The sequence below is a fragment of the Mauremys reevesii genome, linkage group 7 (genome assembly GCF_016161935.1).
Source record: "Mauremys reevesii isolate NIE-2019 linkage group 7, ASM1616193v1, whole genome shotgun sequence".
NCBI lineage: Eukaryota > Metazoa > Chordata > Testudines > Geoemydidae > Mauremys > Mauremys reevesii.
In genome coordinates, this window is record NC_052629.1 from 43,623,643 (window position 1) to 43,648,093 (window position 24,451).

A 24,451-nucleotide genomic window follows, 5' to 3' on the forward strand; every position below is an offset into this window, starting at 1 on the left:
TTTACAAGATATACAAATTATTCAGCTGATGCAGGTATTGATTGGCAAGTCTTGCATGCTGCAGATTTCAGAGAGTAGGGGAATCCTTTCTCTCAGTGACATTATTTTGTTCCTTCCCTAGAAATGTTGTCACTGTTGAGAAAATCACACACTGAGGATCTATGGACTTAGCCCTGAGAGAGAATTGGAGAATTTGTGGTTGCTTACCTGACAATTTTTCCCTTCTTTGAAGGGATAGGTCCATGGATCCAGACCTCCTGAAAAAGGGAGATCTTTTAAACTTATGGTTACAGTTCTCTGCAGTAGTTAAATTTTTCTTGTTGAGTATTATTTTTGCAAGGTGCTGATGCAGAATGAGATTTTTTTTGTTTTGTTTCAGAGTCCAGAGGAGCTAGCTTTGGATGCATCTTGAAACTGAGGGGGGTCCCTGGAAGGCGGGGGATAGTCTCTTGTCAAGCATCCAGTCAACTTTTGATTCTGTGCTTTATGGCTAAAAGCAGGTGGTGACCCACACTGAGGATCTGTGCACCTACCACTTTGAAGAAGGGAAACCGCTCACTTAAACAACCACAAATTTCCCCATTTTATATTTTAGAGGTTAAACATATTTTAAAAACTTAATCACACACCTACTTTTTTTTTACAGTACAATTTTTGGAATATCTTAATGCAAGCAACACTTACTGATCCATTTCTTCTGTGCTAATTTCGCCTTCAGATTCAGAAGAGGAGGCACCTATGGAAGGGCAAAAACATTTCACATGGAATCAAAATTTTCAGCAATTTGTCTAGTAAGTACGCAAACCTCCATTATTAGTATTTCTTATAGAGACTTTTAAAATTAGGATTATAAAGTTAAAACAAACCCAAAGATTATGTGCAGTAAAAATGAAGTAATGCAGTATACTGAATTAAAAGCAACACCGTATCCTGAATTAAATGCAACACTACTAATGATTAATCTTGGGCCAATACAGATTTGAAATAGGATGGATTCAAGTGAGGAAAACATCGTCTAAAGTGAATGTCTGGCTGGATGCCCCACAATTCCTCCTTAAAATGTCACTAATATCTAAATCTTTTGACTGTTCTATGCTCTGTGTCTTTGGAAGTATTGTGTGGTAAAATAAGCGCTTATACTTAGACATTTGGTATTACTATCACAAAAACATCAGGGACCTGTAACCACATCTAGTATTCTTTGGGTTATTGGTTCCTCCTCCAGCCAGTGCCCGTTCAGCACTGTTTTGGTAAGAGGAATCATAGCTCCATTTGCCAGTGGCCTGGTATTCAAAACAATATCTGACTCTGCTTTCCCTGTGGTCAGAATCTGGTTTTTTTTTCTTTGAGGTGCCTAGTAGTGAATGTCTTCACTCAGCAGTGTCTCCTATCCAATTCCAATTGTCTTTTATAAAAGCAGATTGTGGCCCAGATCTGGAGAGGTAGTAAGCACCTGCTGAGTACCCACAACTCCCACTGTTTTAAGTGGGTGTTGCAGGTATTCAGCACTTCTCATGATTTGTCCCTTCATTGGCAAATTGCAGAAACAGAGAGAGAATATCATTAAGGGATGGTTTGTGATACCTTTATATTGCATAGTACCTTCCTCAACAAACAGTCTCATTGAGTTTAATGGGAGTAGTCATGGTGTAAGATACTCATTAGGAAGAGTAAGGATCTCACAATTTGGCCCTAAATAGACTAATATGTTCAAAATACATAGAAAATGGGACTACAGCAGGTTTTGCTAGGTTTGGCAATGTAATATTACATTGCCAAGCCAAGTAGAAGGTACATATATATATATATATATATATATATATATATATATATATATATATATATATATATATATATATATATATCCCATAAACACTCTTACAATTTAAATATTGAATTTTGGAATCAAATAGATACAAGAAAAAACTTTACTCCACACAGATATCAAAACATTTATTAAAAAAAAATCCCATTTCAGAGCAATTTAAAAAAATGTAATGATTTAGATTATAGCTTTTTCCTAAGTCAGGAGAAGGTTGTCTGGCTGCTTAAATTTGTCTTTTATGGTCATTTGCATGAAACTCATAAACAATTTAAATTAACAAAAAGTATCTGAAGGTTGCACAGAATTAGATGTTGTTTAAGAACAACCCATGAAAGAACCATAAAATAATGTCATGACAGGATTAGTTGTAAAACTTGCTAGGTCATCAATAAGCCATGCAGGCATTTTATTTGAAGTAGTAAGATAAATAACTGAAAACTTGAAAACTGTCTTTCCATTATATAAAAATAAGAGAATACACCCATGGAAATATATGGTTACAATTAAAATGACTGAAAAAATTGAATAATGTTGTTATTCTGTTACATTTTATGAGACTGAAATAATAAATGAAATTGGTGTAACAAGGCTTAAACTTTGCCTTTGACCCTTAGGACAGAGTTGAGAAAAGCGTTGGGATGAGCCATTACAAATAAACTAAGCTTATAAGAGTCCTTTGTTAATTCAGGGCCTGAATCAACTGAAGAGCAATTAAGTTTACAGATGCAACAAAGCGGTTCCTCTTCATTCCCATAAACACTAAAAAGGCTCTAGTTAGGTGACCCTCATTCTATCTACACAAAGATGTAGATCCCAAGGTGAGACATCTTTAATCAATCAGAACCCAATAAAGGGTCACTGTCTGCTTGGTTGCAGGCCTCTCTGTTCTCTCCTGTGCAACCACAAATATTAAACTGCATTATTTTTGTACAATTTTATTTTGTTTTCCCATTTTTATCCAAAATGGGCTGACAAGACTGAAACCAAGCAAAAGTGTAAATGTCTGAAATAGAAGGTAATTTTGCCCTACATGAGCTACAATACGAGAATTACCTAGTACTGAGATTTCTTTATTGTCGGTAGTGTTACAGCCAGTGTTTAGCCAGTTAATAGTTTTTGGCACCAACAGCCACTGACTAGTCAGGAGGGGTATAGTGCCAAAATAAGTTAGGTCATATAACTCACAATATACACACACTCTTAACAAAAACATAAAATAAAAAATCCTTCTGCTTAGAGTCTGGAAAGAGAGAGAAACCAAGATCCTCTGAATTTCTGTTAAAATTTGTGAGGCACTCCAGCTACTATGATAATGGGTCCAGTGTAAAAACCCAGCCGGGATAGACAGAACCCACTTTTAGCTAAATGAATTGTTTTTGGAACATAAGGATGGAAAATATGAGAGAAAGAGCCTTAAATATGAGAAAACAAATACATTCAGTTTCATTTACAGTACATATTATATGCAGATATAAGGATCAAAGTATGTGTTGGACTTGTTTGTAAACAGCTACAGGTTGGGGATAACAGGTGAATCTCAGGCTACATTTCAGTTTTCCATGTTGAAATAATAATTATTGCCTGAACTATCATATTCCTCAAATGTTTGTGCAACAAGTGCGAGAAAAACAGATTGATGGAGAATTAGACACATAGGTTGAGTTTTCCTTTTTCTAGAGGAGCTACAGAAAAGAACTATAGAGAGATATCACAATCTCAGCACTTTTAGTCCCTGATCTTACAATGAGATCTGCAAGAGGTCCTGGATCTGAGTTCGTTGCAGGCTCAAGGCTTAGTAAAAATGTATTTAAAGAGCAATAAGAATACCTATATAAAAGAACTTTCAGAGAGAAAATGATAAAATGTATTAATAGACTGGAATTGTTGACTTTCCCCTAATCAGCTGTGCAGCAAACCAGTAAATTTAGTGCTAGTACATAAAACACATATTTCTATTTTTAAAGATTTATGATCAGTTTCATTTTGCAAAGATTTATAATGTTACCTTCTATGTATATCTCTGCAGAAGTTGAGTCTGTCCCATAGATGTTTGAAGCAAAGCAAGAATAACGTCCGGTGTCTTCTTCAAAAGCTTCAACTATAATCAATGAGTGCAGATCTCCTGACTGGATAATGTGAATGTCTGGTGAGTTTTCAAGCTCCTTTCCTTCACAGTACCACCTGCAAGGCAAGATTACAGTTCATCATAACAAAAACTTGACAACCAGAAGGCAGTTTAACAACAAAACAGATGGCTTATTGTCCTAAGCAGAGACATACCTTAGGCAAATTAAACTGGCAGAGTTGATTGTTTTTGGAACACCTAATTACAACAAATAATAGAGCTACAATCTATACAGTACTTATACCTATTAACATATTAGTTTATTTCAGACAACAATGTGGTATTTTTTCAGATACAGGGATCTCACTGATAACTTGATAGGGGAAGAGAATAGAGTCCTAATTTGAATTCAGCTTCAGTTTCTCATTACATCATATGAGAACATATGTACAAATGTACATTAATTTTTTGGACATATTATAGAAAAATCTAATCTCAAATTTATAACACTTTCAAGCATCTCTTGATTAACTCCATTTCACTAGCTTGTGTATGTAAAGCCTGGTCTACACTAGGCGTTTAAACCGGTTTTAGGAGCGTAAAACCGATTTAACACCACACCCGTCCACACTGAGAGGCCCTTTATATCGATATAAAGGGCTCTTTAAACCGGTTTCTGTACTCCTCCCTAACGAGAGGAGTAGCGCTAGTATCGGTATTACCATATCGGATTAGGTTTAGTGTGGCCGCAAATAGACAGTATTGGCCTCCGGGCAGTATCCCACAGTGCACCACTGACTGCTCTGGACAGCAATCTGAACTCGGATGCAGTGGCCAGGTAGACAGGAAAAGCCCCGCAAACTTTTGAATATTTCCTGTTTGCCCAGCATTGAGCTCCGATCAGCACGGGTGGCGATGCAGTCCGAAATCAAAATAAAAAAAGAGCTCCAGCATGGACCATGCAGATGTGATTGCAGTAAGGGCAGGCAAATCTGTTCTATCAGCGCTCCGTTACAGAAGACGAAATTCAAAATCATTTAAAAAAAATCTCCAGACAGACGCCATAGCAGGGACTCAGCGCACTGCTGCGTGACAAGCGTAACGGAAAGCCAAAGAATCAAAGGGACGCTCATGGACTGGAGGACTCAAGCTATCCCACAGTTCCTGCAGTATCCGAAAATCATTTGCATTCTTGGCTGAGCTCCAAATGCTTCTAGGGTCAAACACAGTGTCCGCGGTGGGTCAGGGCATAGCTTGGCAATTTACGTACCCCCCCACCCACCTCCAGAAGTGAAAGGGAAAACAATCCTCTCTTGACTCTTTTACATGTCACCCTATCTTTACTGAATGCTGCAGATAGACGCGATGCTGCAGCACTCAACACCAACATCCTTGCTCCCCCCCGCCGCCATGGGTGGCTGATGGTACAGTATGACTGATACCCATCGTCATCATCAGTCTATTGGCACATGGGGCAGTGCAAAAGGACTGGTAACCATGCCGACTAGCATCTGTTAGGTCTATCAAGGGTGCCTGGCCCTAATTTTTCCTGGTAGATGGTGCAGTATGGCTGGTAACCGTCCTCATCATAGCAACAGGGGGCTGAGCTCCATCAGCCCTCACCCTTCATGTGTAAAGAAAATATTCAATTGCCCCTGGACTAGCAGCATGATGCTGGGCTCCTCTCCTCCACACTTCTTAATGTCCTGTCTGGACTATCATAGCAGCTGGAGGCTGCCTTCCACTCATTTCTCACTAACAAGTCACTGTGTCTTATTCGTGCATTCTTTATTACTTCATCACACAAGTGGGGGGACAATGCTACGGTAGCCCAGGAAGGCTGGGGGAAGAATGGAATCAACAGGTGGGGTTGTTGCAGGAGTACCCCCTGTGAATAGCATACAGCTCATAATTTCTGCTGGATCTGACACAGAGCAGCTGTGCTCTCTGGTTCTATGATACAGTGGTTCTCTAGTACACTTGCCCAAATTCTAGACAGGACTGATTCCATTTTTAGATACCAAAAAGGAGGGATTGACTCAGGGAGTCATTCCCAATTTTGGCTTTTGCACCCCTGGCTAAGAGTAGCCAGGGGCACTTATGACAGCAACAGATGGTGCAATGCAAAAGGACTGGTAACCATGATCATCTTTTTACCAATTTATTTATTGGTAGATGGTACAGTATGGCTGGTAACCATCTCTGCTGTCATGCAAAAGCATGCTGCTGTGTAGCGCTGCTGAATCGCCTCTGTCAGCGGCATCTAGTACACATACGGTGACAGTCACAAAAGGCAAAACAGGCTCCATGATTGCCATGCTATGGCATCTGCCAGGGCAATCCAGGGGAAAAAACCGTGAAATGCTTGTCTGCCGTTGCTTTCCCAGAGGAAGGAGTGACTGACGACATTTACCCAGAACCACCCGCGACAATGATTTTTGCCCCATCAGGCACTGGGATCTCAACCCGGAAATTGCAAGGGGCGGGGGAGGCTGCGGGAACTATGGGATAGCTACGGAATAGCTACCCACAGTGCAACGCTCCAGAAGTCGATGCTAGCCTCGGACCGTGGACGCACACCACCGATTTAATGTGTTTAGTGTGGCCGCGCGGACTCGATTTTATACAATCTGTTTTACAAAACCGGTTTATGCAAATTCGGAATAGTCCCGTAGTGTAGACGTACCCTAAGTATCTTATCATTCAAATAGCATATCTTTCTGATGCCTGTTATGTGTGGCCTGGGGATTGGAACAATTGACTGGATCACTATACAGTAGTAAAGATTGTTATTCTTCCTTGTTTTTTGTATTTGGTATCCATGTTTCTGGTACATGTGTTTAACAACTTTTTAAAAAGATCAATGCAGTTATGAAAATCCAAGAGGGAGCAGACAAAATGGATTACTCTGTGTGGGCCAAAGGAGGTGGTGTCTCATCTGCCTTTCCTGCACAGCTAGGGCCAACCCATAAAGTTCAGATCCAGATCTGAACTCATCCAAAGTTTGGGAGTGTTCAGATCTGGTGTTTTAGTTCAGACCCATCTGTACTTGCCTGGTATAAATTCCTGATATAGAAATTTCTCTTAAACTTCATCCCTGTAAAACGTCATGTTCAGCTTGGAGCAAAGTAAAGAAAAGGACTGGAATTTAATCTAACATGACTCCTTACATTGTCATGTGTTGCTGCATGTTTGTGACCACTTGATCATTACATATATAAAGTTAATGTTTATATCCCAAGGAAAAGACGTTTTCTACCACATTGTAAGACATCTCCATGGATAAGTCTTCTCAGGGGCAGATGGCCATTCAGGCAGCTGGACCCTAAATTCTTCTCTGGTTCCTGTTGCTACAATTGCCTTTTAACACTCATTTAGATGGTGCAGATTACACTGGGCCTGAACCTGAAATCCCAAATCCTATTTCTCATGTGAAAACAGGGATTTCACAACATTTTGTTAGGCACTTAGAGATATCAAATCTCTTTGCATTTCTAAGAGCCAATGCTGTAAAGGAAGCAGGAAAGAAAGGAGCATGTCTAGATTTTGTTGTAAAAGCAGCACCTCAGAAGGCAGCTCCATGAGTTTGGTGCTGAGATTGCCTATCAGCTCACCCTTAGGCAAACAAGCAGGTGGAGAGAGGAGGCCATACTGCTGCCCCTTAATGATGTGGAGGGAACAATGGAGGAAGGTAAAAAGCAGCTGGGTTTCACTCCAAAGCAAAACTCAGATTGATGGAGGGTGGCGAGAAGGAAAGTACTATGGTATATTGAAGTCAGGAATTAAAAGTTCTGGACAAAATGCAGAAGCATCTGTTTTTAGATATTGAACTAAACTAATTCTGAACTATAAACCTTTTGAGGTTTGTCCAGTTTATCCAGCCCAACAGTTTCCACATATATACAATACTATTTCTTACAAGCAATAGTTGTATTTTCTGTTTTCTGCCATTTTTCTAATTAACTCAAAGAAATAATTAAAACTGGTTGAATAAAGTATTCAGTGGATATTATTCTGTGAATTCTGATTTTTTTTTCAAATACATTTGATTGTCAAATAACATAATTCCCAGAAAATATCCACTCAGTGTGCGGTGGCCGTCAAAAAGCTAACAGAATGCTAGGGGACTGCTGCTCAGGCAGGCATCAATGTTCCCTCTAATTTCTTATGTTCATGCATGACCAGTATGAAGGTGATGTGTCAATAACAAAATTCATGTAGTGAGGGTGGGTCCAAGGGGTTTGGAGTGCGGGAGGGGGTTCAGGGCTGGGGCAGAGGGGAGGGCTCTGGCTGGGGGTGCAGGCTCTGGGGCAGAGCTGGGGATGAGGGGATTGGTGTGTGGGAGGGGACTCAGACCTGGGAGGTGGGGCTGAGGGATTTGGTGTGTGTGAGAGGGCAGTGGGTTGAGGCAGGGGGTTAGGCTGTGGAAGGGGGTACGGGCTCTGGGCTGGGGGTGTGGGCACTGGGATGGGGCTGAGGACAAGGGGTTTGGAGTGCAGGAAGGGGCTCCAGGCTCGGGGGCAGGGCTGAAGGATTTGGCATGAGGGAGGCAGAGCCGGCTCTACCATTTTTGCCACCCCAAGTGAAGCAGGGGTGCAGGCTCTGGGGTGGGGTCGGGGATGAGGGGTTTGGGGTACATGAGGTGGCTCTGGGTGTGGGGGGGCTTAGGGCTGGGGCAGGGGGTTGGGGCGTGGTCTTACCTCGGGCGGCTCCCAGTCAGCGGCACAGTGGGGCTAAGGCAAGCTCCCTGCCTGTCCTGGCTCCGTGCTGCACCCCGGAAGTGGCCAGCAGTTCTGGCACCTAGGTGGGGGGGGGGAGGCAGAAGGCTCCACGTGCTGGTCTTGCCTGCAGGCACCGTCTCCACAGCTCCCATTGGCCACTATTCTTGGCCAATAGGAGTGCAGAGCTGGTCCCCAGGGCCTGCTGTATTGGCCTCTGCTCAGGCGTTCCCTGGGGCCAGCTGCCTGGGGCCACCAGAGCAGTGGCTGGTGTGGCTGACTGTGGGGCTACCTGAGCAGCTGGCTGCAGAGCCGCTCCAGCAGCAGCCGGTGTGGCTGTCTCCAGGTCTGCCTGAGCCACTGGCCCCAGGGCTGGCTACTTGGGAGGCCCTGCGGTAAGCCACACCGGGCACTGCAGAAGTCACAGAGGCCTCAAGAAGTCATGGAAACTCTGACTTCCATGACCGCCATGACAGACACGGAGCCCTAATGATAGAGGTCTATATAATCATGAATGGTATGGAAAAACTGAATAAGGAAGTATAATTTACCCCTTCACATAACAGAAGAGTCTGGGTCACCCAATGAAATTAATAGGCAGCAGGTTTAAAACAAAGGGAAGTACTTCACACTACACACAGTCAACTTGTGGAATTCATTGCTGGGGATGGTGTGAAGGCCAAAAGTATAACTGGGTTCAAAAATAATTAGATAAAATAATGGAGAATAGGTCCATCAATGGCTATTAGCTAATATGGTCATGGATGCAAGCCCATGCTCCAGGTGTCCCTAAGCCTTCAAAAGCTGGGACTGGATGACAGTGGATGGATCACTCAAAAGTGCCCTGTTCTGTTCATTCTCTCTGGAGCATCTCACACTGGCCACTGTCAAAGACAGGATACTGAACTAGATGGATCATTGGTCTGACCCAGTATGACCGTTCTTATGTTTTAACTATTCACCTAACTCTAGAAATAATTCAACTAAGTAAAAGCTGTGTATGAGCTACTGAGCACAAGCAAATATTATCAAAGAAATGGCAATTAAAAATATATTACAGCAAATATAAATTCATTGTAGAAAACCTTAGGAAAGACTTTCAAACAATAAACTATACTGTGCTTGCACAGTGTCTCCTACCACACATCATGAGGGTCAGATCATTAAGAATGTGTTTGTACCTCAGATCATTAAGAATATGTACCTCAGATCATTAAGAATATGACTAAACAAATAAAATTGCTTACATTTAACACTTCAGTTGCATTAGCATGTTGGAAGTACTGCATTTCAGATCAGTTTGGGGTATATATCAGACAGTATATGAACTCTGGATCGTCCCTAAAGGATCTTCCTGAGAAAAGAAGGGTAAGCAGCCTATACCACTGAAAGATGAACTCTAACAGAATTATGTGCAGATTGATAAGTGAGGCCTGAGGGAGCTCTGTAACAAACACAGCATGATAGGCATGCAGGAAGAAGTGGAACTTCAATACTTATTACATAACTGAGATACAAACTAGGTACTATTTGTGCCCCGTAAATCATAAAAGCCTAATGTGAGGACAGGGTATATTATTTTGAATAAGACATAGTATGATCTATACCTGTCCAATTAATTGACTTTGATTGTTCAGTCCTGGAGCTTGAAAACTCTATCTCAGGGGTCGGCAACCTTTCAGAAGTGGTGTGCCGAGTCTTCATTTATTCACTCTAATTTAAGGTTTCGCGTGCCGGTAATACATTTAAACATTTTTAGAAGGTTTCTTTCTATAAGTCTATAATATATAACTAAACTATTGTTGTATGTAAAGTAAATAAGGTTTTTAAAATGTTTAAGAAGCTTCATTTAAAATTAAATTAAAATGCAGAGCCCCCCAGACCGGTGGCCAGGACCCGCACAGTGTGAGTGCCACTGAAAATTAGCTTGTGTGCCGCCTTCGGCACACATGCCATAGGTTGCCTACCCCTGCTCTATCTATTCTGCAGGGAAGTTCCTGCCCTGCAGAGTGAACCCAATTGCCTACCACACTGACATCCTGTTAGAAAGACACTCCTTTATAACTGCAGAGTAGGATTTCAAGGTTGAATGACTGGATGTATCAGTTTTGTGCCTTTAGGCGTCAGTTTTACCTCCCACTTTCACAAGTTACTAGCCTCTACTGTAAGAAGCACTATAAACTGATTTAATTAATAAGTACTTACAAATTTAAAACCACCAATTACAACTGACAAATATGGAAGCATATATAAAGAAAAGAGCCCAGTAACATAATTTTATTACAACAGACTGAGAACAGGGAGAACTTTGACATATACTCAGTTTTCCCTTCCTAAATTTCTCATAGCTGAAATACAGATTTGCTTATGTGAAACATATTCACATTGTTTTTGTGAAATTTTGTCATTGAGAAAATGGCAACATTTTATGCTCACAACCCTGATCTCTTAGTTGGTCATCATCTAGGGGAGCCTTGGATCACATTCTTCTATCCCCTCCAGTCCTACTTTGCTCATTTTCTAGGTCTTCAACTCTCAGGTGGGCAAAATTAGATGCCCTGGTGTGTTTTTTCAGTCTGCGATTTGCCCAGGACAGAGCTGTGATCCAATATACTGTACTTCATAGCAATCGCTGATGCTGCCTCTAAGCTTCATTGACCTTGTTAAATATGTGTTTCAAAACACTTCATAAACACTCTATTATTGGAAGCCAAATTCAGTAGTGAGGAGCTCAGTCAGAAGTTTAAGAAATACCATTATCTGCAGTCATTATAAAAGGAGCAGAGACAGTTACACATTTCTTAAAAAGCCAAATGGACTATAGATAATTTCCAAAATGGCAGAAGAGAGAACACTTCAAAATTAGTATAAAAAGACAAAAGCTGTGCACTGAAAATAAAGAAGCTTCAAAAGAAGCCTCTCTTTTAAAGGACTGATTGGGCAGCCTCGTACTATTGCTATTCTACTGACTACACAGTAAGATTATATGGTTCTTTGCTGTGTGTGTGTGTGTCTGTGTCTGTGTGTGTGTATGACAAAGCACAGACAAAACAAGACACATTACACTAAATACTTTGATACAAGCAATACTAAAATGAAAGGGCGATATGTGCTCCTGCTGATCAACTTTTTGATTAAAATTCAAAGGTTTTATAATTCTATAGGGGTAGGGTGGAATCTATTCTTCATTCCATTGTTTGTCAAGGGTATTTTCATGTAAACTGAATGCAGTCTTCTGTTATAGAGCAATACAGATGACAATGTATAACTCAGTTACTGCTGTTCTTTCCTCTGCAGTTACTATTCCTCTCACCCCTTCAAAATGAGCAGCATGAGTTAGTAAAGTAAACTTCAATTTATGCTTCAGACATAGGCTCAGTTTTCCCATGTAGTATATTTTTAATCACTACTTCCATCTTACTTAAAGTTCATACACTAATTACTTTGAGATTACAGAAAAAGAAAACAAAAAGATCAAGAGTACAAAATGCCCTTGTAATTTTTATAAATAAAAGGTATGTTTTTACCCTAATAGTCCTCTCCTCACTACCACAAATTGTAAAATAACATTTTAGGAAATGTTTTAGCAGAATTTTACATCCATTATATAAAATGTCAGATTGTGATATAATCCTTATTAATTAACATTTTATTCTTACCATTGAAATACTGTCCATGGCAGTAATGAACTGTTAGTTACAAAGGGAATACTGACATTGAGATACGTGACATGACTAAAGAATCAATACTCTCTGTCACTGACATTTTATTCCTGCCACAAATTGTAGTGATAGTTCCACTACACAAGCCAGATTCACATGAAGCCCAACCAGCATCAAACACTATGGACAAATTCATCCCTGGCATAACTCCACTGACTTGAATGCAGTTATATCAAAGACAAGTTTGGCCCCATGGCTTAAAGAGATAAAAACTAAGAAATGAATTTTTATTAAACTCTCAGAAAAAATTTTCAACTTAATGGCGATTATATGACTTCTAAATTTAACTACAAATTAATCAATCACAGATCTATTTTCTTAAACAAAGCAGTGCTCAAATGAACCCTTTTTAGCTATCTGTGTGTATGTTAGAGAGTGTTCTCATAGAAATTTCATGACATGCAGCCTGTTTATAGCACTTCAAATCCTCATGACACTTACAGAACGGTTGTGTGTGCCAAATCATGCAATGTGATTCATAAGTAAAATTAACCTAGCAGAGATGAGCCAAACAGTTTGGAAAAAATTTAGACCCCTCTTAGCCTGAGCGGATAAGGAGGGGCCATCTGCCACCACTAGGAAGGATGTATGTCAGACCTACTACTTTAGCAATTTTTAAAAAAAGAGATGCAGAAGGAAGCATGGAGAGAACTCCTCACAACCTTTAGCTTCATTAAAAGAATTAGATGGTCCTCACCCCAAATACCTATCATATATCTGACCTGTAGCTCAAGTAAATGTGACTCACTGTTTCAGAGTTTTTGGGGGGCGGGGGTTAAATTGCAATTCAAATTAACTTTTTAAACGATAAATTCTTTGGAGTAGGGTATTCGTTTTCTATGTGTTCATGCAATGCCTTGTACAATGGAGCTGCATCTTGAGTGCACTCTAGGTGCTACCTCAACATAAATGTTTAATAATAAACTAAGTGTTTCTCCCTAGCTGTGAACTCAGTTTTGGGGTCAGGATAAACAGATGTTGTGATGTCATTCTTTGATTTCTCCTTTTTTATGGCATTGCATAAAACTGATATAAAATATAAGGGATAAAGTTTGGGTACATTGAAACATCTTTGTAGATAAGCTTAACCAACTTCACCTAGTGATGTGCTTAATTTCTTAAATCTTCCTGAGGCATTTGGTATTGCCTCATTTGCCACCTATGGGCTTATTTACACTACATTTTACACACAACCATCTTTACATTAAGGCCTGGTTGCCTCAAAGCTTGGATGAGTCCGGATAAGCATCTAAATCAAAACAATCAAATCTTCAGAGAATCACTTACCATCACTTTAAATCAGTTTCTTGTGCCACCCACCCTTTCTGTCCTTCACTGAGTGATTACCCACTCAGCTAAGTAAGCTGAGCTAAGTAAGGGAATTTTAGGTTTGGGTTTAGAGGGAAATTTACAAATTTACAAATATATTCTGTTGCCATCAAATAACTCATATTTTATTTGTATACATTTTCTGGGGTAAAAGTTGTCTCCCCGATAGCTCACTGTTGCTATAATAACATGTTTTAAGTGTTTTCACCAGAGTTGGTCAAATAGTTTTCTAAAAATTAATAGGCATTTTTGCAAACAAAAATGCCAAGTTTGGTTTGCTACGATTTGTGGAGTTGTATTATTTATTATGAATAGGTGTTCAGACAACTGCTGGGCATTTGTGAAAATATTTGTGAATCCTAAAGTTTGGCAAATTTTAGCACAAATGATTATTTGTCTGAAAATTCATACCGAAGTATGTTATTTACTATTCATTATTCATCCTTTAAAAAACGTTTTCATCAGCCAGTCAAAACAGAAACTATATCATGTATCTTAGCTGTTCCATCACACAATGGAAACAATGAATAGTCAAAGTGAACAGTTTGTGAACAACTCATAGTCTGAAAGTTTGGAGTGTTATAGCTGTGTTGGTCCCAGGATATTAGAGAGATAAGGTGAGTGAGGTAATATCTTTTATTGGATGAAGTTCTGTTGGTGAGAGAGACAAGAGACACAGAGTTCTTCTTCAGGTCTGAAAGCTTGTCTCTTTCACCCATCTTGTCTCTCATAATCTTAAAGTTATTAATCTAATTATTCAGCAAAAATTGACAAATTACAAATATATTTAAAGAAAATCATAACTGAATGAATAATTCAATAGGCACGTAAGTGGCTACATTAACATTGAATCATATGCATAATGAATAGTTAAATCAGCTCTAGTTGTCATAGAGTAGACAGCTTCCCCTCCCTACATTACTATTTCTGATCAGATCCCTTAGGAAACTCCCAGTGCCCACCCCTCAAATCATTCAAGCAGTCCCAGGTATGAGAGGTTCAGTTCAAGACTCCAGCCTCTAATATGATCAGGAGATTTTATCACAAATCTCTGACTTCTTCCACCTTGCCATTGAGTCAAAAGAACTAGACTCTGTCTGATTTCTTGCTACTATTGAACATTTGGTAGCAGTTATTCCTATTAATCTATCTGTCGCTGATGGAAATTCTTTGCACCCATCTCTATGCAGTACTGAAACTCATTGATTTAGAAGCACTGAAATCACGATAACATTTTGGATTTAAATTACTTGTTTAGAAAAGTGCTTGCTCAGCAGTAGTAATGACAGGCTAACGTGAAAAGTAAATCAGTAATAATAAACCCCACATTGCAATCCCAATATCTGCTAAAAGTTAATTGACATTTACCTCAGATAGTGGCTACAAAAAGTGAATGCGTTCTCAAATGCCCAGATGCATGTTCTTGGAAAAAGAAGGATCATTATCATTTGCTTTGAAGCCCAGCAAAAACATTAATCAAATTTGTAGTTGCAGACAACCCATGATACTGTGTTCCTTTTAGGCATTCTTCTCTAGGACATGTATTCCACCACTTTGTGTGCAGAAGGCTAGTACATTCTGTCAAGATGGCTGATACCAGCAATGTGAACTGAATGTCAAATGATAAGGTTAGCTTCTGTTTTTTCTTAATACCATCTTAACACAGGTTTATGAATCAAAAAAAGAACCTGTTTAAACATTTAGTGTTGACAGTCGTTATTTTTTGAAGTGAGTAGAGTTATTCAGATTTACACCAGTGTAAATGAGGGCAGAATAACTCAGATCAAACCAACATGATGGAAATAAGCACTTCTAAACTTGGCGTTTCAAAATCCAGATCAAAACTTCCTTCAATGCAAATGCATTCAAATTTGGTATTTGGATTCAGGCATTATAGGTTCAAGGCAATAGCTTGAACCATCTCTAATACATGCTTTCTGAAATAGTCTTTGTAGGGGTATATTTAAGACCCAGGTTGTACCATAGAAACAAATTACCTTTCTGCCACTCAAATACTCCATCAGAAGCCATGCTGTCACATCCAACATGACAATCCATGTCCTCATTCCTCAGGCTCCCTCTCACTGGTCAGTGGGAGGACCAATGTGAGTTACTACTGACCCACTCCCGTATTAACTTGTGCCAGAATGTCCTACAGGCCTAGGAGTCAGTGAGTGAGTGTGTGTGTGTGTGTGTGTGTGTGTGTGTGTGTGTGTGTGTGTGTGTGTGTGTGTGTGTGTTGGGGACGGGGGGCAGGGGCAGTGAATTATGATTTGGAGAAAAGCCAGTGCCCTTCTCCAACCCCAGACTATTAAAGCAATTGAGCATTCAGAGAGAGGCTTCTGCAAGGTTAGGGGAAGGGACAAAAATTCCATGAACCCCGCATTAAGCTCTGCTTCATGAACTGCTGATAAATTCCTGCTTTCCAGAGGCTGTTGCCTTTTTTGTATCTGTCTTTCTTGGCTATAAGAATATAGCTGTCTTCTCCTTGCATCACTTCACAGCCATTACACTAACCAACCACACACCTTCTCAAAAAGTGCTACCCTCAAAGTAGGCTGATCTCCAATACTTTTTCTAATCCAATGTCTTAACACATTTCAGCATCTACAGGCAACAAGATGCCTCTTTATTGTCTTTGACAGCTCTATACACTATGCCAAAGATACCCAGTATTTTTAGTGAATATTGTATGCTTAAGTCCACATAGCTCATTGGAAGTTGATCCAAAAGTAAATTATTTACTGATTTTATTTTTCCTGGAACCAATGACTATGAGTGAGTCAGGATCATTGTATATGGAAATTTATAATATAGACAGTTGCAATCACGCGGCACAAAATACCACATAATGCTCTCATTAGTTCTCACAAATTATAATCTTGGCTAGGTTTGAACCTGGAAGATAGAAAAGTATTCTTGGTTTTCTGGATAGATTTTCCTTCCACCCATGCCCAGCGTTTATTACTGCCCATTTGCAGGGGTGATGAGATGTGGGATTTACAGGTCAAAAGCTGCATTATGCCTTAACAACAACTATTAACATAAAACCAGACAACCCTTTGCAAGCAGCAGGTGTTCCCAGTCTGCTCTTTAACACACTGTAAACTCACACACATACACACAGTACAAACTTAGTCTCTTCTTAGTGTTTACTGTTATTTGTTAGTTTAGTAACAGAATTTTCTACTGAGCCTAAGCTTTCTCCTGAGCTTGGATGCTCCTGGGTTGTTTTATTTTCTTTGGGATTCCTCTATCCCTGCCCCTAATTCCACCTGCTTCAGGGAGATGTTCAAACCTTTTATGATCTGGGTTAGATCTCATAGGACCCACTTGGTCTGGCTCCCAGTGTGAGTCAGTGTGGGTCTTGTGGAATTTTTTAAAATGTATTATAGGAAAGATCCTTCAAGGCAAAGTGCCTGGACAAGTCAGCCTCGGAGTCTTTGGAATATGAGAAGTTAGAGATTTCTTCAAAGTAGGGAATTTGTATCTAGGACTCAGCAATGTTTCCCCTCTAGTCTCTTCAGGAAAAGCAACTCCTTTACACTACTATCTTCTTTCATCCTCTTTCTCTTCTACCAGACAAAGAGCTGAATTCAATTTGGCATTTGTGATGATGGAGGCTGAACAAGAGGAGTACAAAGAAAGGCCTCAGAGGAAACTGTTAATCAGAGCAGTGAGTTTGGGCAGGAAACATACTGGAACGCACATTGCTATGCATTAAGATGCTTCCCTTTGATTTCAGCCTAGAAACAATATACACCTACCTCTTCTGTTAACAATCAGATCCTTTGGAGGAAGGGTTGAATTCTCCTTTCAGTTACTGTGATGCATCCTCATTGCAGTCACTGGGGTAGCACCCAGGTGACTGAGAACATTTAGTCTATGGGCTATCTTTAAACAAGTTTAGGTTGAGAAACATCAATAAAATCTGAGAATTTGGAGGTAAAAGTGAGAATTTCAATAAACTGTTTCCCAGTCTGTGTCCCTGGCATACAATGTTTAGCACTTTTATAGTGCCTTTCATCACCAAAGATCTTTCCAAACATTACCTAATTAATCCTTGAAATTCCCCTGAGATGTAGGCAGAAACTATACCACGTGGTTTAGCTGTCCAACCACATGAGTAACAAATAGTGATTAGTTAAAACATTTCACAATTGAAGGCACTAAGGTTAAGTGACTTTCCCAAGGCTACAGAGGGAATCCTTGTCAGACCCTGTATTAGACTTAAGGAGTTCCTGGCTCCAAGAGTAATAACTAAAGAGGGGATTTTTAATCTTTCATCATTTATATGTATACATTTATTAGTGAAAATCTCTTGGTCATACAATCCTGTACTTACTCAACCCAAATGCATTCAAACTGTAGCAACAAGAATCATGCACATAGCTATATTCAGCTGGTTCACTGTGATTAATCACTCAGTTCCCATAAAAAGAACAAATCTTTCTCAGAAAGGAGATGATACATTTTCTAATTACAGAAGTGTAGCTCTTAACAGGTATCTCCTCTACAATTCAGAGAAAAAGCATGCCCTCTAAATGTCTTAAGTTTAAACAGCAACAACCCTCTGGATGATTTAAAGAAAGCAATTGTTTTTCCTAATTAATTTTAATAACCAAGATCAAAGAATTTCTGCTACAAACTTCTAAAATGTATACATAAAACCAACTTAGAAGTGTAACACATCCCCCTGCCATTACAGAAATGCAAAATGGCAAAAGTTGAATATGGTTACCTGACTTCAGGTGCTGGAATTCCTACCACAATGCAGTCCAACTGCACTTTGGTTCCTTCAGGAACTTCTCTGCTTTTCAGTTTTTGTGTAAAGTGTGGTGGCTGTCCGATAGGCTCCTCAAAATATAAAGATGTGGGTGCTGCCTCTGTTGTTAATTCTGTACTTTCTAATTGATTTATAGCTTCCAAGTTTGCCTCCTGTCGATCATTTGTTTTTTCAAGTATATCCTCTGCTTTATTATCCAAGTCTTGAGGTACTGGAATAGAAGGTCGTTCTCTCTTTTCTGACAGCTTTGGGAAACTAGGGCTACCTTCTTGAGCAGCCTTATTTTTAGATTCAAGTTTGCTCCTGTAGTTTTTGCATGTTTTAGGTCTTATTCTTTTAGAATTATGTGCTTTGAAAAGTGAAGAAAGCTCCTCAATAAAATCTGCTGCCTTGTTTAGGAATTCCTTTTTGGATTCTGCTTCAGAACCAAACTGTTGTTTCTTTAGATCCTGAGTGCTCTCTTTGGAACCTTTTGTTTCTGTGACATGATCCAGGCAAAAGTTTGAATGGAGACCATTGTCTGAAGTTGGCAAAGCTGTGGACTGGGCCACTTGTTTGTTTGAAACTGTTTTTCCACAGTTTTTCACTTGATCAGAGCTATAATGTACATGTGTCTGTTGCTCATCCTGTTTTTCAAGTGGATCTTGATCAATTGCTTGTCTTGCCAGATTTACACTTTCATCTAATTCTTCTTGGCTCAAAAAGGCAGAGAGATCTGGAAGGTCATCTTGGCCAGCTACTTCCTCTGAAGCCCCAGAAGTACTGCCATAATGGAAAGTATGTGGAGATGCTTCTGATCTACTTCTTTCACTGTTCCCTGGATGTCTGGTTTCAGCTAAATAACTCTCTCTCAGAAGTTGAGATATTGAAGTGGAAGATTCTAAACTGTTGTCTTGCATGCTGTCAACAAAAAGGACAAATAGGACCACACCATATCAATAGTAAATTAGTTGCCAGCACAGAATTATAGGTGTCTGAAAAGCAGAACACAAAGTTTTAAAATTGTATTTCTATTATGAATTTTTCTTGTAAAAATGGCCTCTTTTTATTAAATAGACCTGTTCTTGTGTATATTCAGAGTCAGATCTGCTGACTTTGTTAACTAAAATAAGTTTTTATTACTTTTGATCCTATTAGACTTGCAAAGCTATTCTATTCCAGGTAATAGGTCAAGAGAATTGTTATCTAATTTCCAGTTTCAAAGCCTTTATGATTGATTATGTGTGAGCCAGCAAGAACCCACTTTGACTTTTAGATTTGATGCTGAATTTGTAGGACTGACAATTAGGAGAAAATAAACAAACATACAAACAGCTTTACGGTACTTTTAAACTGAGCAAATTTGGTTTGAAATCACTGAAAGTCAATAAGTATATAACCCCACAAAAACAATTTTTGAGGTTAAAAACACTCTAATGGCAATTTTTCATTAAAAACTAATAGAAAATAATATATTAAGTACATAAGAACGGCCACACCAGGTCAGACCAATGGTCCATCTAGCCCAATATTCTGTCTCTAACAGTGACCAGTGCCAGATATTTTAGAGGGTATGGACAGAACAGGGTAATGTTGAGTGATCCATCCCCGTCATCCAGTCCCAGCTTCTGACAGTTGGAGGCTTAGGGACACCTGGTGAATAGGAGTCTCAACATCTTGGCTAATAGCCATTGATGGACCTATCCTCCATGAACTTATCTAATTCTTTTTGAAACCCAGTTATACTTTAGGCCTTCACAATTTTCCAAAGCAATGAGTGCCACAAGCAGACTGTGCATAGTGTGAAGAAGTACTTCCCTTTGCTTGCTTTAAACCTGCTGCCTACTAATTTTATTGGGTACCCCTAGTTCTTGTGTTATGTGAGGGGGTAAATAACACTTCCTTATACATTTTCTCCATACCATACATGATTTTATAGACCCTTATCATATCTCCAATTACTCATCTCTTTTCTAAGATGAACAGTCCCTGTCTCTTTAATCTTTCCACATATGGAACCTATTCCATGCCCAAAATTATTTTTGTTGCTCTTCTCTGTACTTTTCGTATTCTAATATATCTTTTTTGAGATGGGCTGACCAGAATTGCACTCAGTATTCAAGGTGTCAGCATACCATGTATTTATAAAGTGGAATTATGATATTTTCTGTTTTATTATCTATCCCTTTGCCAATGGTTCCTAACATTCTGTTAACTTTTTTGACTGTTGTTGCACATTGAGTGAATCAGGGAACTATCCACAATGCCTCCAAGATCTCTTTCTTGAGTGGTAACAACTACCATATATACTTGTTCATAAACCAAATTTTTTTAGTAAAAAAGGGAAGCACCAGAGAAGGAGGTCGGCTTATGAACAGGTATAGAGAGGGAGAGGTGGGACACAGCTCCTCCCCCAAACAGAGGGAGCAAGGAGAGGCAGCACAGCCAGCAGAGCCAGAAGGGAAGAGGCAGGGCCAGAGTCTCTCCACTTCTGGCCACGCTGCTCTCCTCCCAGCCTCCGAAGCAGCTGCAGCTCCGGGGCTGGCAGGCTGTGGCTGCGCTGCCTGGTCCGCCAGAGCACGCTGCTGCCGCGCCACTCAGCCTGCTGGAGCAGCTCCAGCCAGGCCAGAGACATCCTCCCCTGTCCCTCCCCAGATAAGGTGGGAAGGGATGGGATGGGGAGAGTGTGGGGGTTCCAGGCTAGGGTGGGGTCATGTGGGGGGTGGTTACAGGGGTTATTCCCCTGACTCCCAGCTTCTCCCCCCACAAAAAAATTTCCCCACCAGTTGATGTCCCGGCCCATCAGAGTAAGCAGCTGGCTCCAGGACACTTTGTTTATTTAGGTTTACCTCCATGCCTGCGGACGCTCGAGGTAAACAAACCATCTTGGCCCACCAGATGGTCCGGCTCCTTGATGGTCCGGCCCACAGATGGTCCGGCTCGAGGTAAACAAACCATCTTGGCTCCCTGATGGTCCAGGAGCCAAAGTTTGCTGACCCCTGAATTATAGGGTCGGCTTATGAACGGGTTATAAAATTTTCCATTTTTACTTATCCATCTTGTGGGGGTCGGCTTATAAACGAACCGGCTTATGATCAAGTATAGACGGTAATTTATCCCCCATCATTTAGTATGTATAGTTAGGATTGTATTTTCCAATCTGCATTACTTTGCACTTATCCAAACTAAATTTCATCTGCCATTTTGTTGCCAAGTTTAATGCGATTCCTTTGTAACTCTGCAGTCAGCTTTGGCATTAACTATTTTGAGTAATTTTGTATTGTCTGCAAATATTTCCTGCTCACTGTTCATGCCCCGTTACAGATCATTTATGAAGGAAGAAAATGCAAATTACTGTATATTGGTGTAATCTTAGCAATTATAAAGTAATCATGTCACTATATGGTCACTATATGGCTGGGGTTCTGTTCACCGGCCCCGCTCTGGGGTTCCATCCTCCGGCTCCTGCCAGCCAGGGTCCTGGCTGCCAGCCCTGCTCAGCCTGCTGCCGGCCGGGGGTTCCGTTCACCAGGCCGGCAGCGGGCTGAGCAGGGCCGGCGGCCGAGACCCTGACTGGCAAGGGGCCAGCGGCTGGAATTCCAGACCATCAGCAGGTTGAGTGGGGTCGGCGGACAGAACCCTAGACCGGCAGTGGGCTGAACAGGCTGGCGGCCGGGACCCCAGCTGGCAGCAGTGTGCCAGTAAAAATAGGCTCGCGTGCTGCCTTTGGCACACGTGCCACAGGTTGCTGACCCCTGGACTAGTCCCTACTTCTTACCATGGAGCTGGCTGGGCATGGGGAGGAAAGCACATTGCCTGTTTCCATTTGAGGCTGTCAGAGACACAATCCCTTACAGAGTGTTTCTGGAGTGGGGCAGCGTCATATCACTCCATTTAAGGCTGATGCTAAATGTTACAATCGATCTCTTTGTGGTTTTATACATGGGAATGGTGTGATATTTTACATGAATTGTACAGGTGTAACTAACAGCAGTATTTGTCCCACTGATTTGCCTGGGCAAGTTTGTTATACTGAAAAGTTCATTATCTTTAACCACAATGTCACTCCATTTCTATGCTCTCTGAAAAACTAAATGCACTGTCCATCAAGACCTGAAGAGGAAGGATGCATTCCTGTAGAAATATGAGCACAGTGGATGGTCACATGAAGAGATACAAGCTGAAAAATGACTCGATGAGACCAAACCCTGTCATCTCCTGCGGCAAAATAAAGGTAAATGCTTCATAAATTGATTGGATGGAGAAGATATATGGAATCATCTAACGCTGGCTAGTCAAGATTTCATTTATATAGATCTATTGGGATTACAAATTTCTCATTTCAGTGTGATGTTTATTCCCATGATCCTCATTAATCATCATGCATTTTTTCTGCACCTAGACAAAACAAACAAACAGTTGTGTTTGTGTGTGTTTCTTCTGAATTTTTGTGCTGGGGCTTGTGTTTTTCCTTTGGATTCTTCGTATAAAACATTGAAACACAAATAAAATGATCTCTAATTCCCTGAAGAAGTAAAATTCTGATGTATGTTAGGTCACTTAAGCCAGTCATAAGGAGGAACATTTGGCTTAGCAAAAGTAGTTGGAGAATGTACACTAGCAAAAGAGTACTAAATAGGCATCTTTCAATAACAAAAAAGAAGCATTAGTTTGAAAATATAAAATAGCAGATATAATATTTTGGTCATGCAACTTCTTCAGGAAGATCTGTAATAAAAATTAAAAAAAACCCAAAACATTAAAATACCAAGGGCTAGATTTTGACTAGCCATAACATAGTCACATAGGGGAGTGCAAAGTGTCTCCCCTCTCATGTGGCCAGACTAGGGCTGCTTGCCTGATGGCTCAGACCTCAGATACTGGGGGAGAGCTGAGGCTCTGTACCTAACACTGACCATTGTAAGCATGTGGGCAGGAAATAAGCAAAATGAAGACTCCACCCAGCTATGTGCCAGCCAGCAATTCTGGTCAGGTGTGAGATAGGAAAACAAACAGTACCCCAGAAAGGGGATGAGTTAACTTTCTTCCTCCTACCCATCAGAGCAGGAGCCGAGCACAGAGTTCCTCCTAGGATGGTGCATCTAGGCATATCTTCATACTTAGGCTGAACATAAAAGCTCAATCTAATCCTAGCTATGCTTACATTTTTCTTTAGAGATCATTCAGGGTCAAATTGTTGTCTCTAACTCTATTTTCTATTTTCAGCTTGCCTAGAAGATAATTCTTTTGTTCTATTTTTAGTAAGGTAGAAGTTGGCTGCTAGTCAAACATCACACTTTGAGACAGCATTTGGTTATCTAAAATCAGAAATATTGTGAATAATATGATAGCTAGAGTCAAATGAAAAAATGCTGAGTTTCACCAAGGACTTGCTTTGAGAAAATCAAACAATCAAATTACAAATAAGCATTGAGAGATGTGCAATTTATTTTTTTTATTAAAAGAAGTTCTACTCTTCTAGCACTCCACAGAGCAAAGTGATAAAGAAGTACATCTGGGTAAGCTAAAGCTGTCTAGATTTCAAAACTAGAAGAGAGCAACCCCAATCTCTATTGAGGTCAAACACACAATCTAGCAAGATCCTTGGGTTGGAGAATGATAGAACTGAATTTAATTTATTTACTAAAATACGTATACATCTCTTACATAGTTTCTTTCCAGCAATCTAAAATATATTACCAGAGCAATGACTACAATGTTAAAGGCTTGATTAAAAATGAGTCTTTGTTCTTATATTGCAATGGTAGGGACTACAGAAGAATCTGAACTGCAAAGTATCCAGATTTGGATCCAGTCTTTAACATCTCCTTTCTGTCTTAAATTTCAGGATTTTGGTTTGGCCTGGTTATGTCTTGGGGATTTCCCCTTCATTTTTCTCATCAGAACGTTGGAACAGCCAAAGAAGAGTTTGCCCCACATAATCTATTCCATGCTTCATGGTGAACTCAGTGCACAGCGGGATAGAAGTTTGGGAGTTTAGTCAGTGATGTGTGAGATACCCATACA

General features: G+C 40.2%; 1 protein-coding gene across 5 annotated transcripts in view; it reads right to left on the bottom strand.

Annotated features, from left to right (window-relative positions):
* MYPN (myopalladin) overlaps positions 1-24,451 on the bottom strand; it is a 133,122-nt gene that overhangs the window by 63,670 nt on the left and 45,001 nt on the right. For 4 of the 5 annotated variants that reach the window (XM_039546939.1, XM_039546938.1, XM_039546942.1 and 1 more), the window contains 3 exons: positions 18,401-19,345; positions 3,831-4,006; positions 685-736 (listed from right to left, as the gene is read on the bottom strand). In XM_039546939.1, coding sequence (XP_039402873.1) covers positions 685-736; positions 3,831-4,006; positions 18,401-19,345 — 1,173 coding nt within the window. Of the gene's footprint in view, positions 1-684; positions 737-3,830; positions 4,007-15,027; positions 15,164-18,400; positions 19,346-24,451 lie in introns of those variants that run through there. The other variant, XM_039546943.1, reaches the window with a different exon arrangement.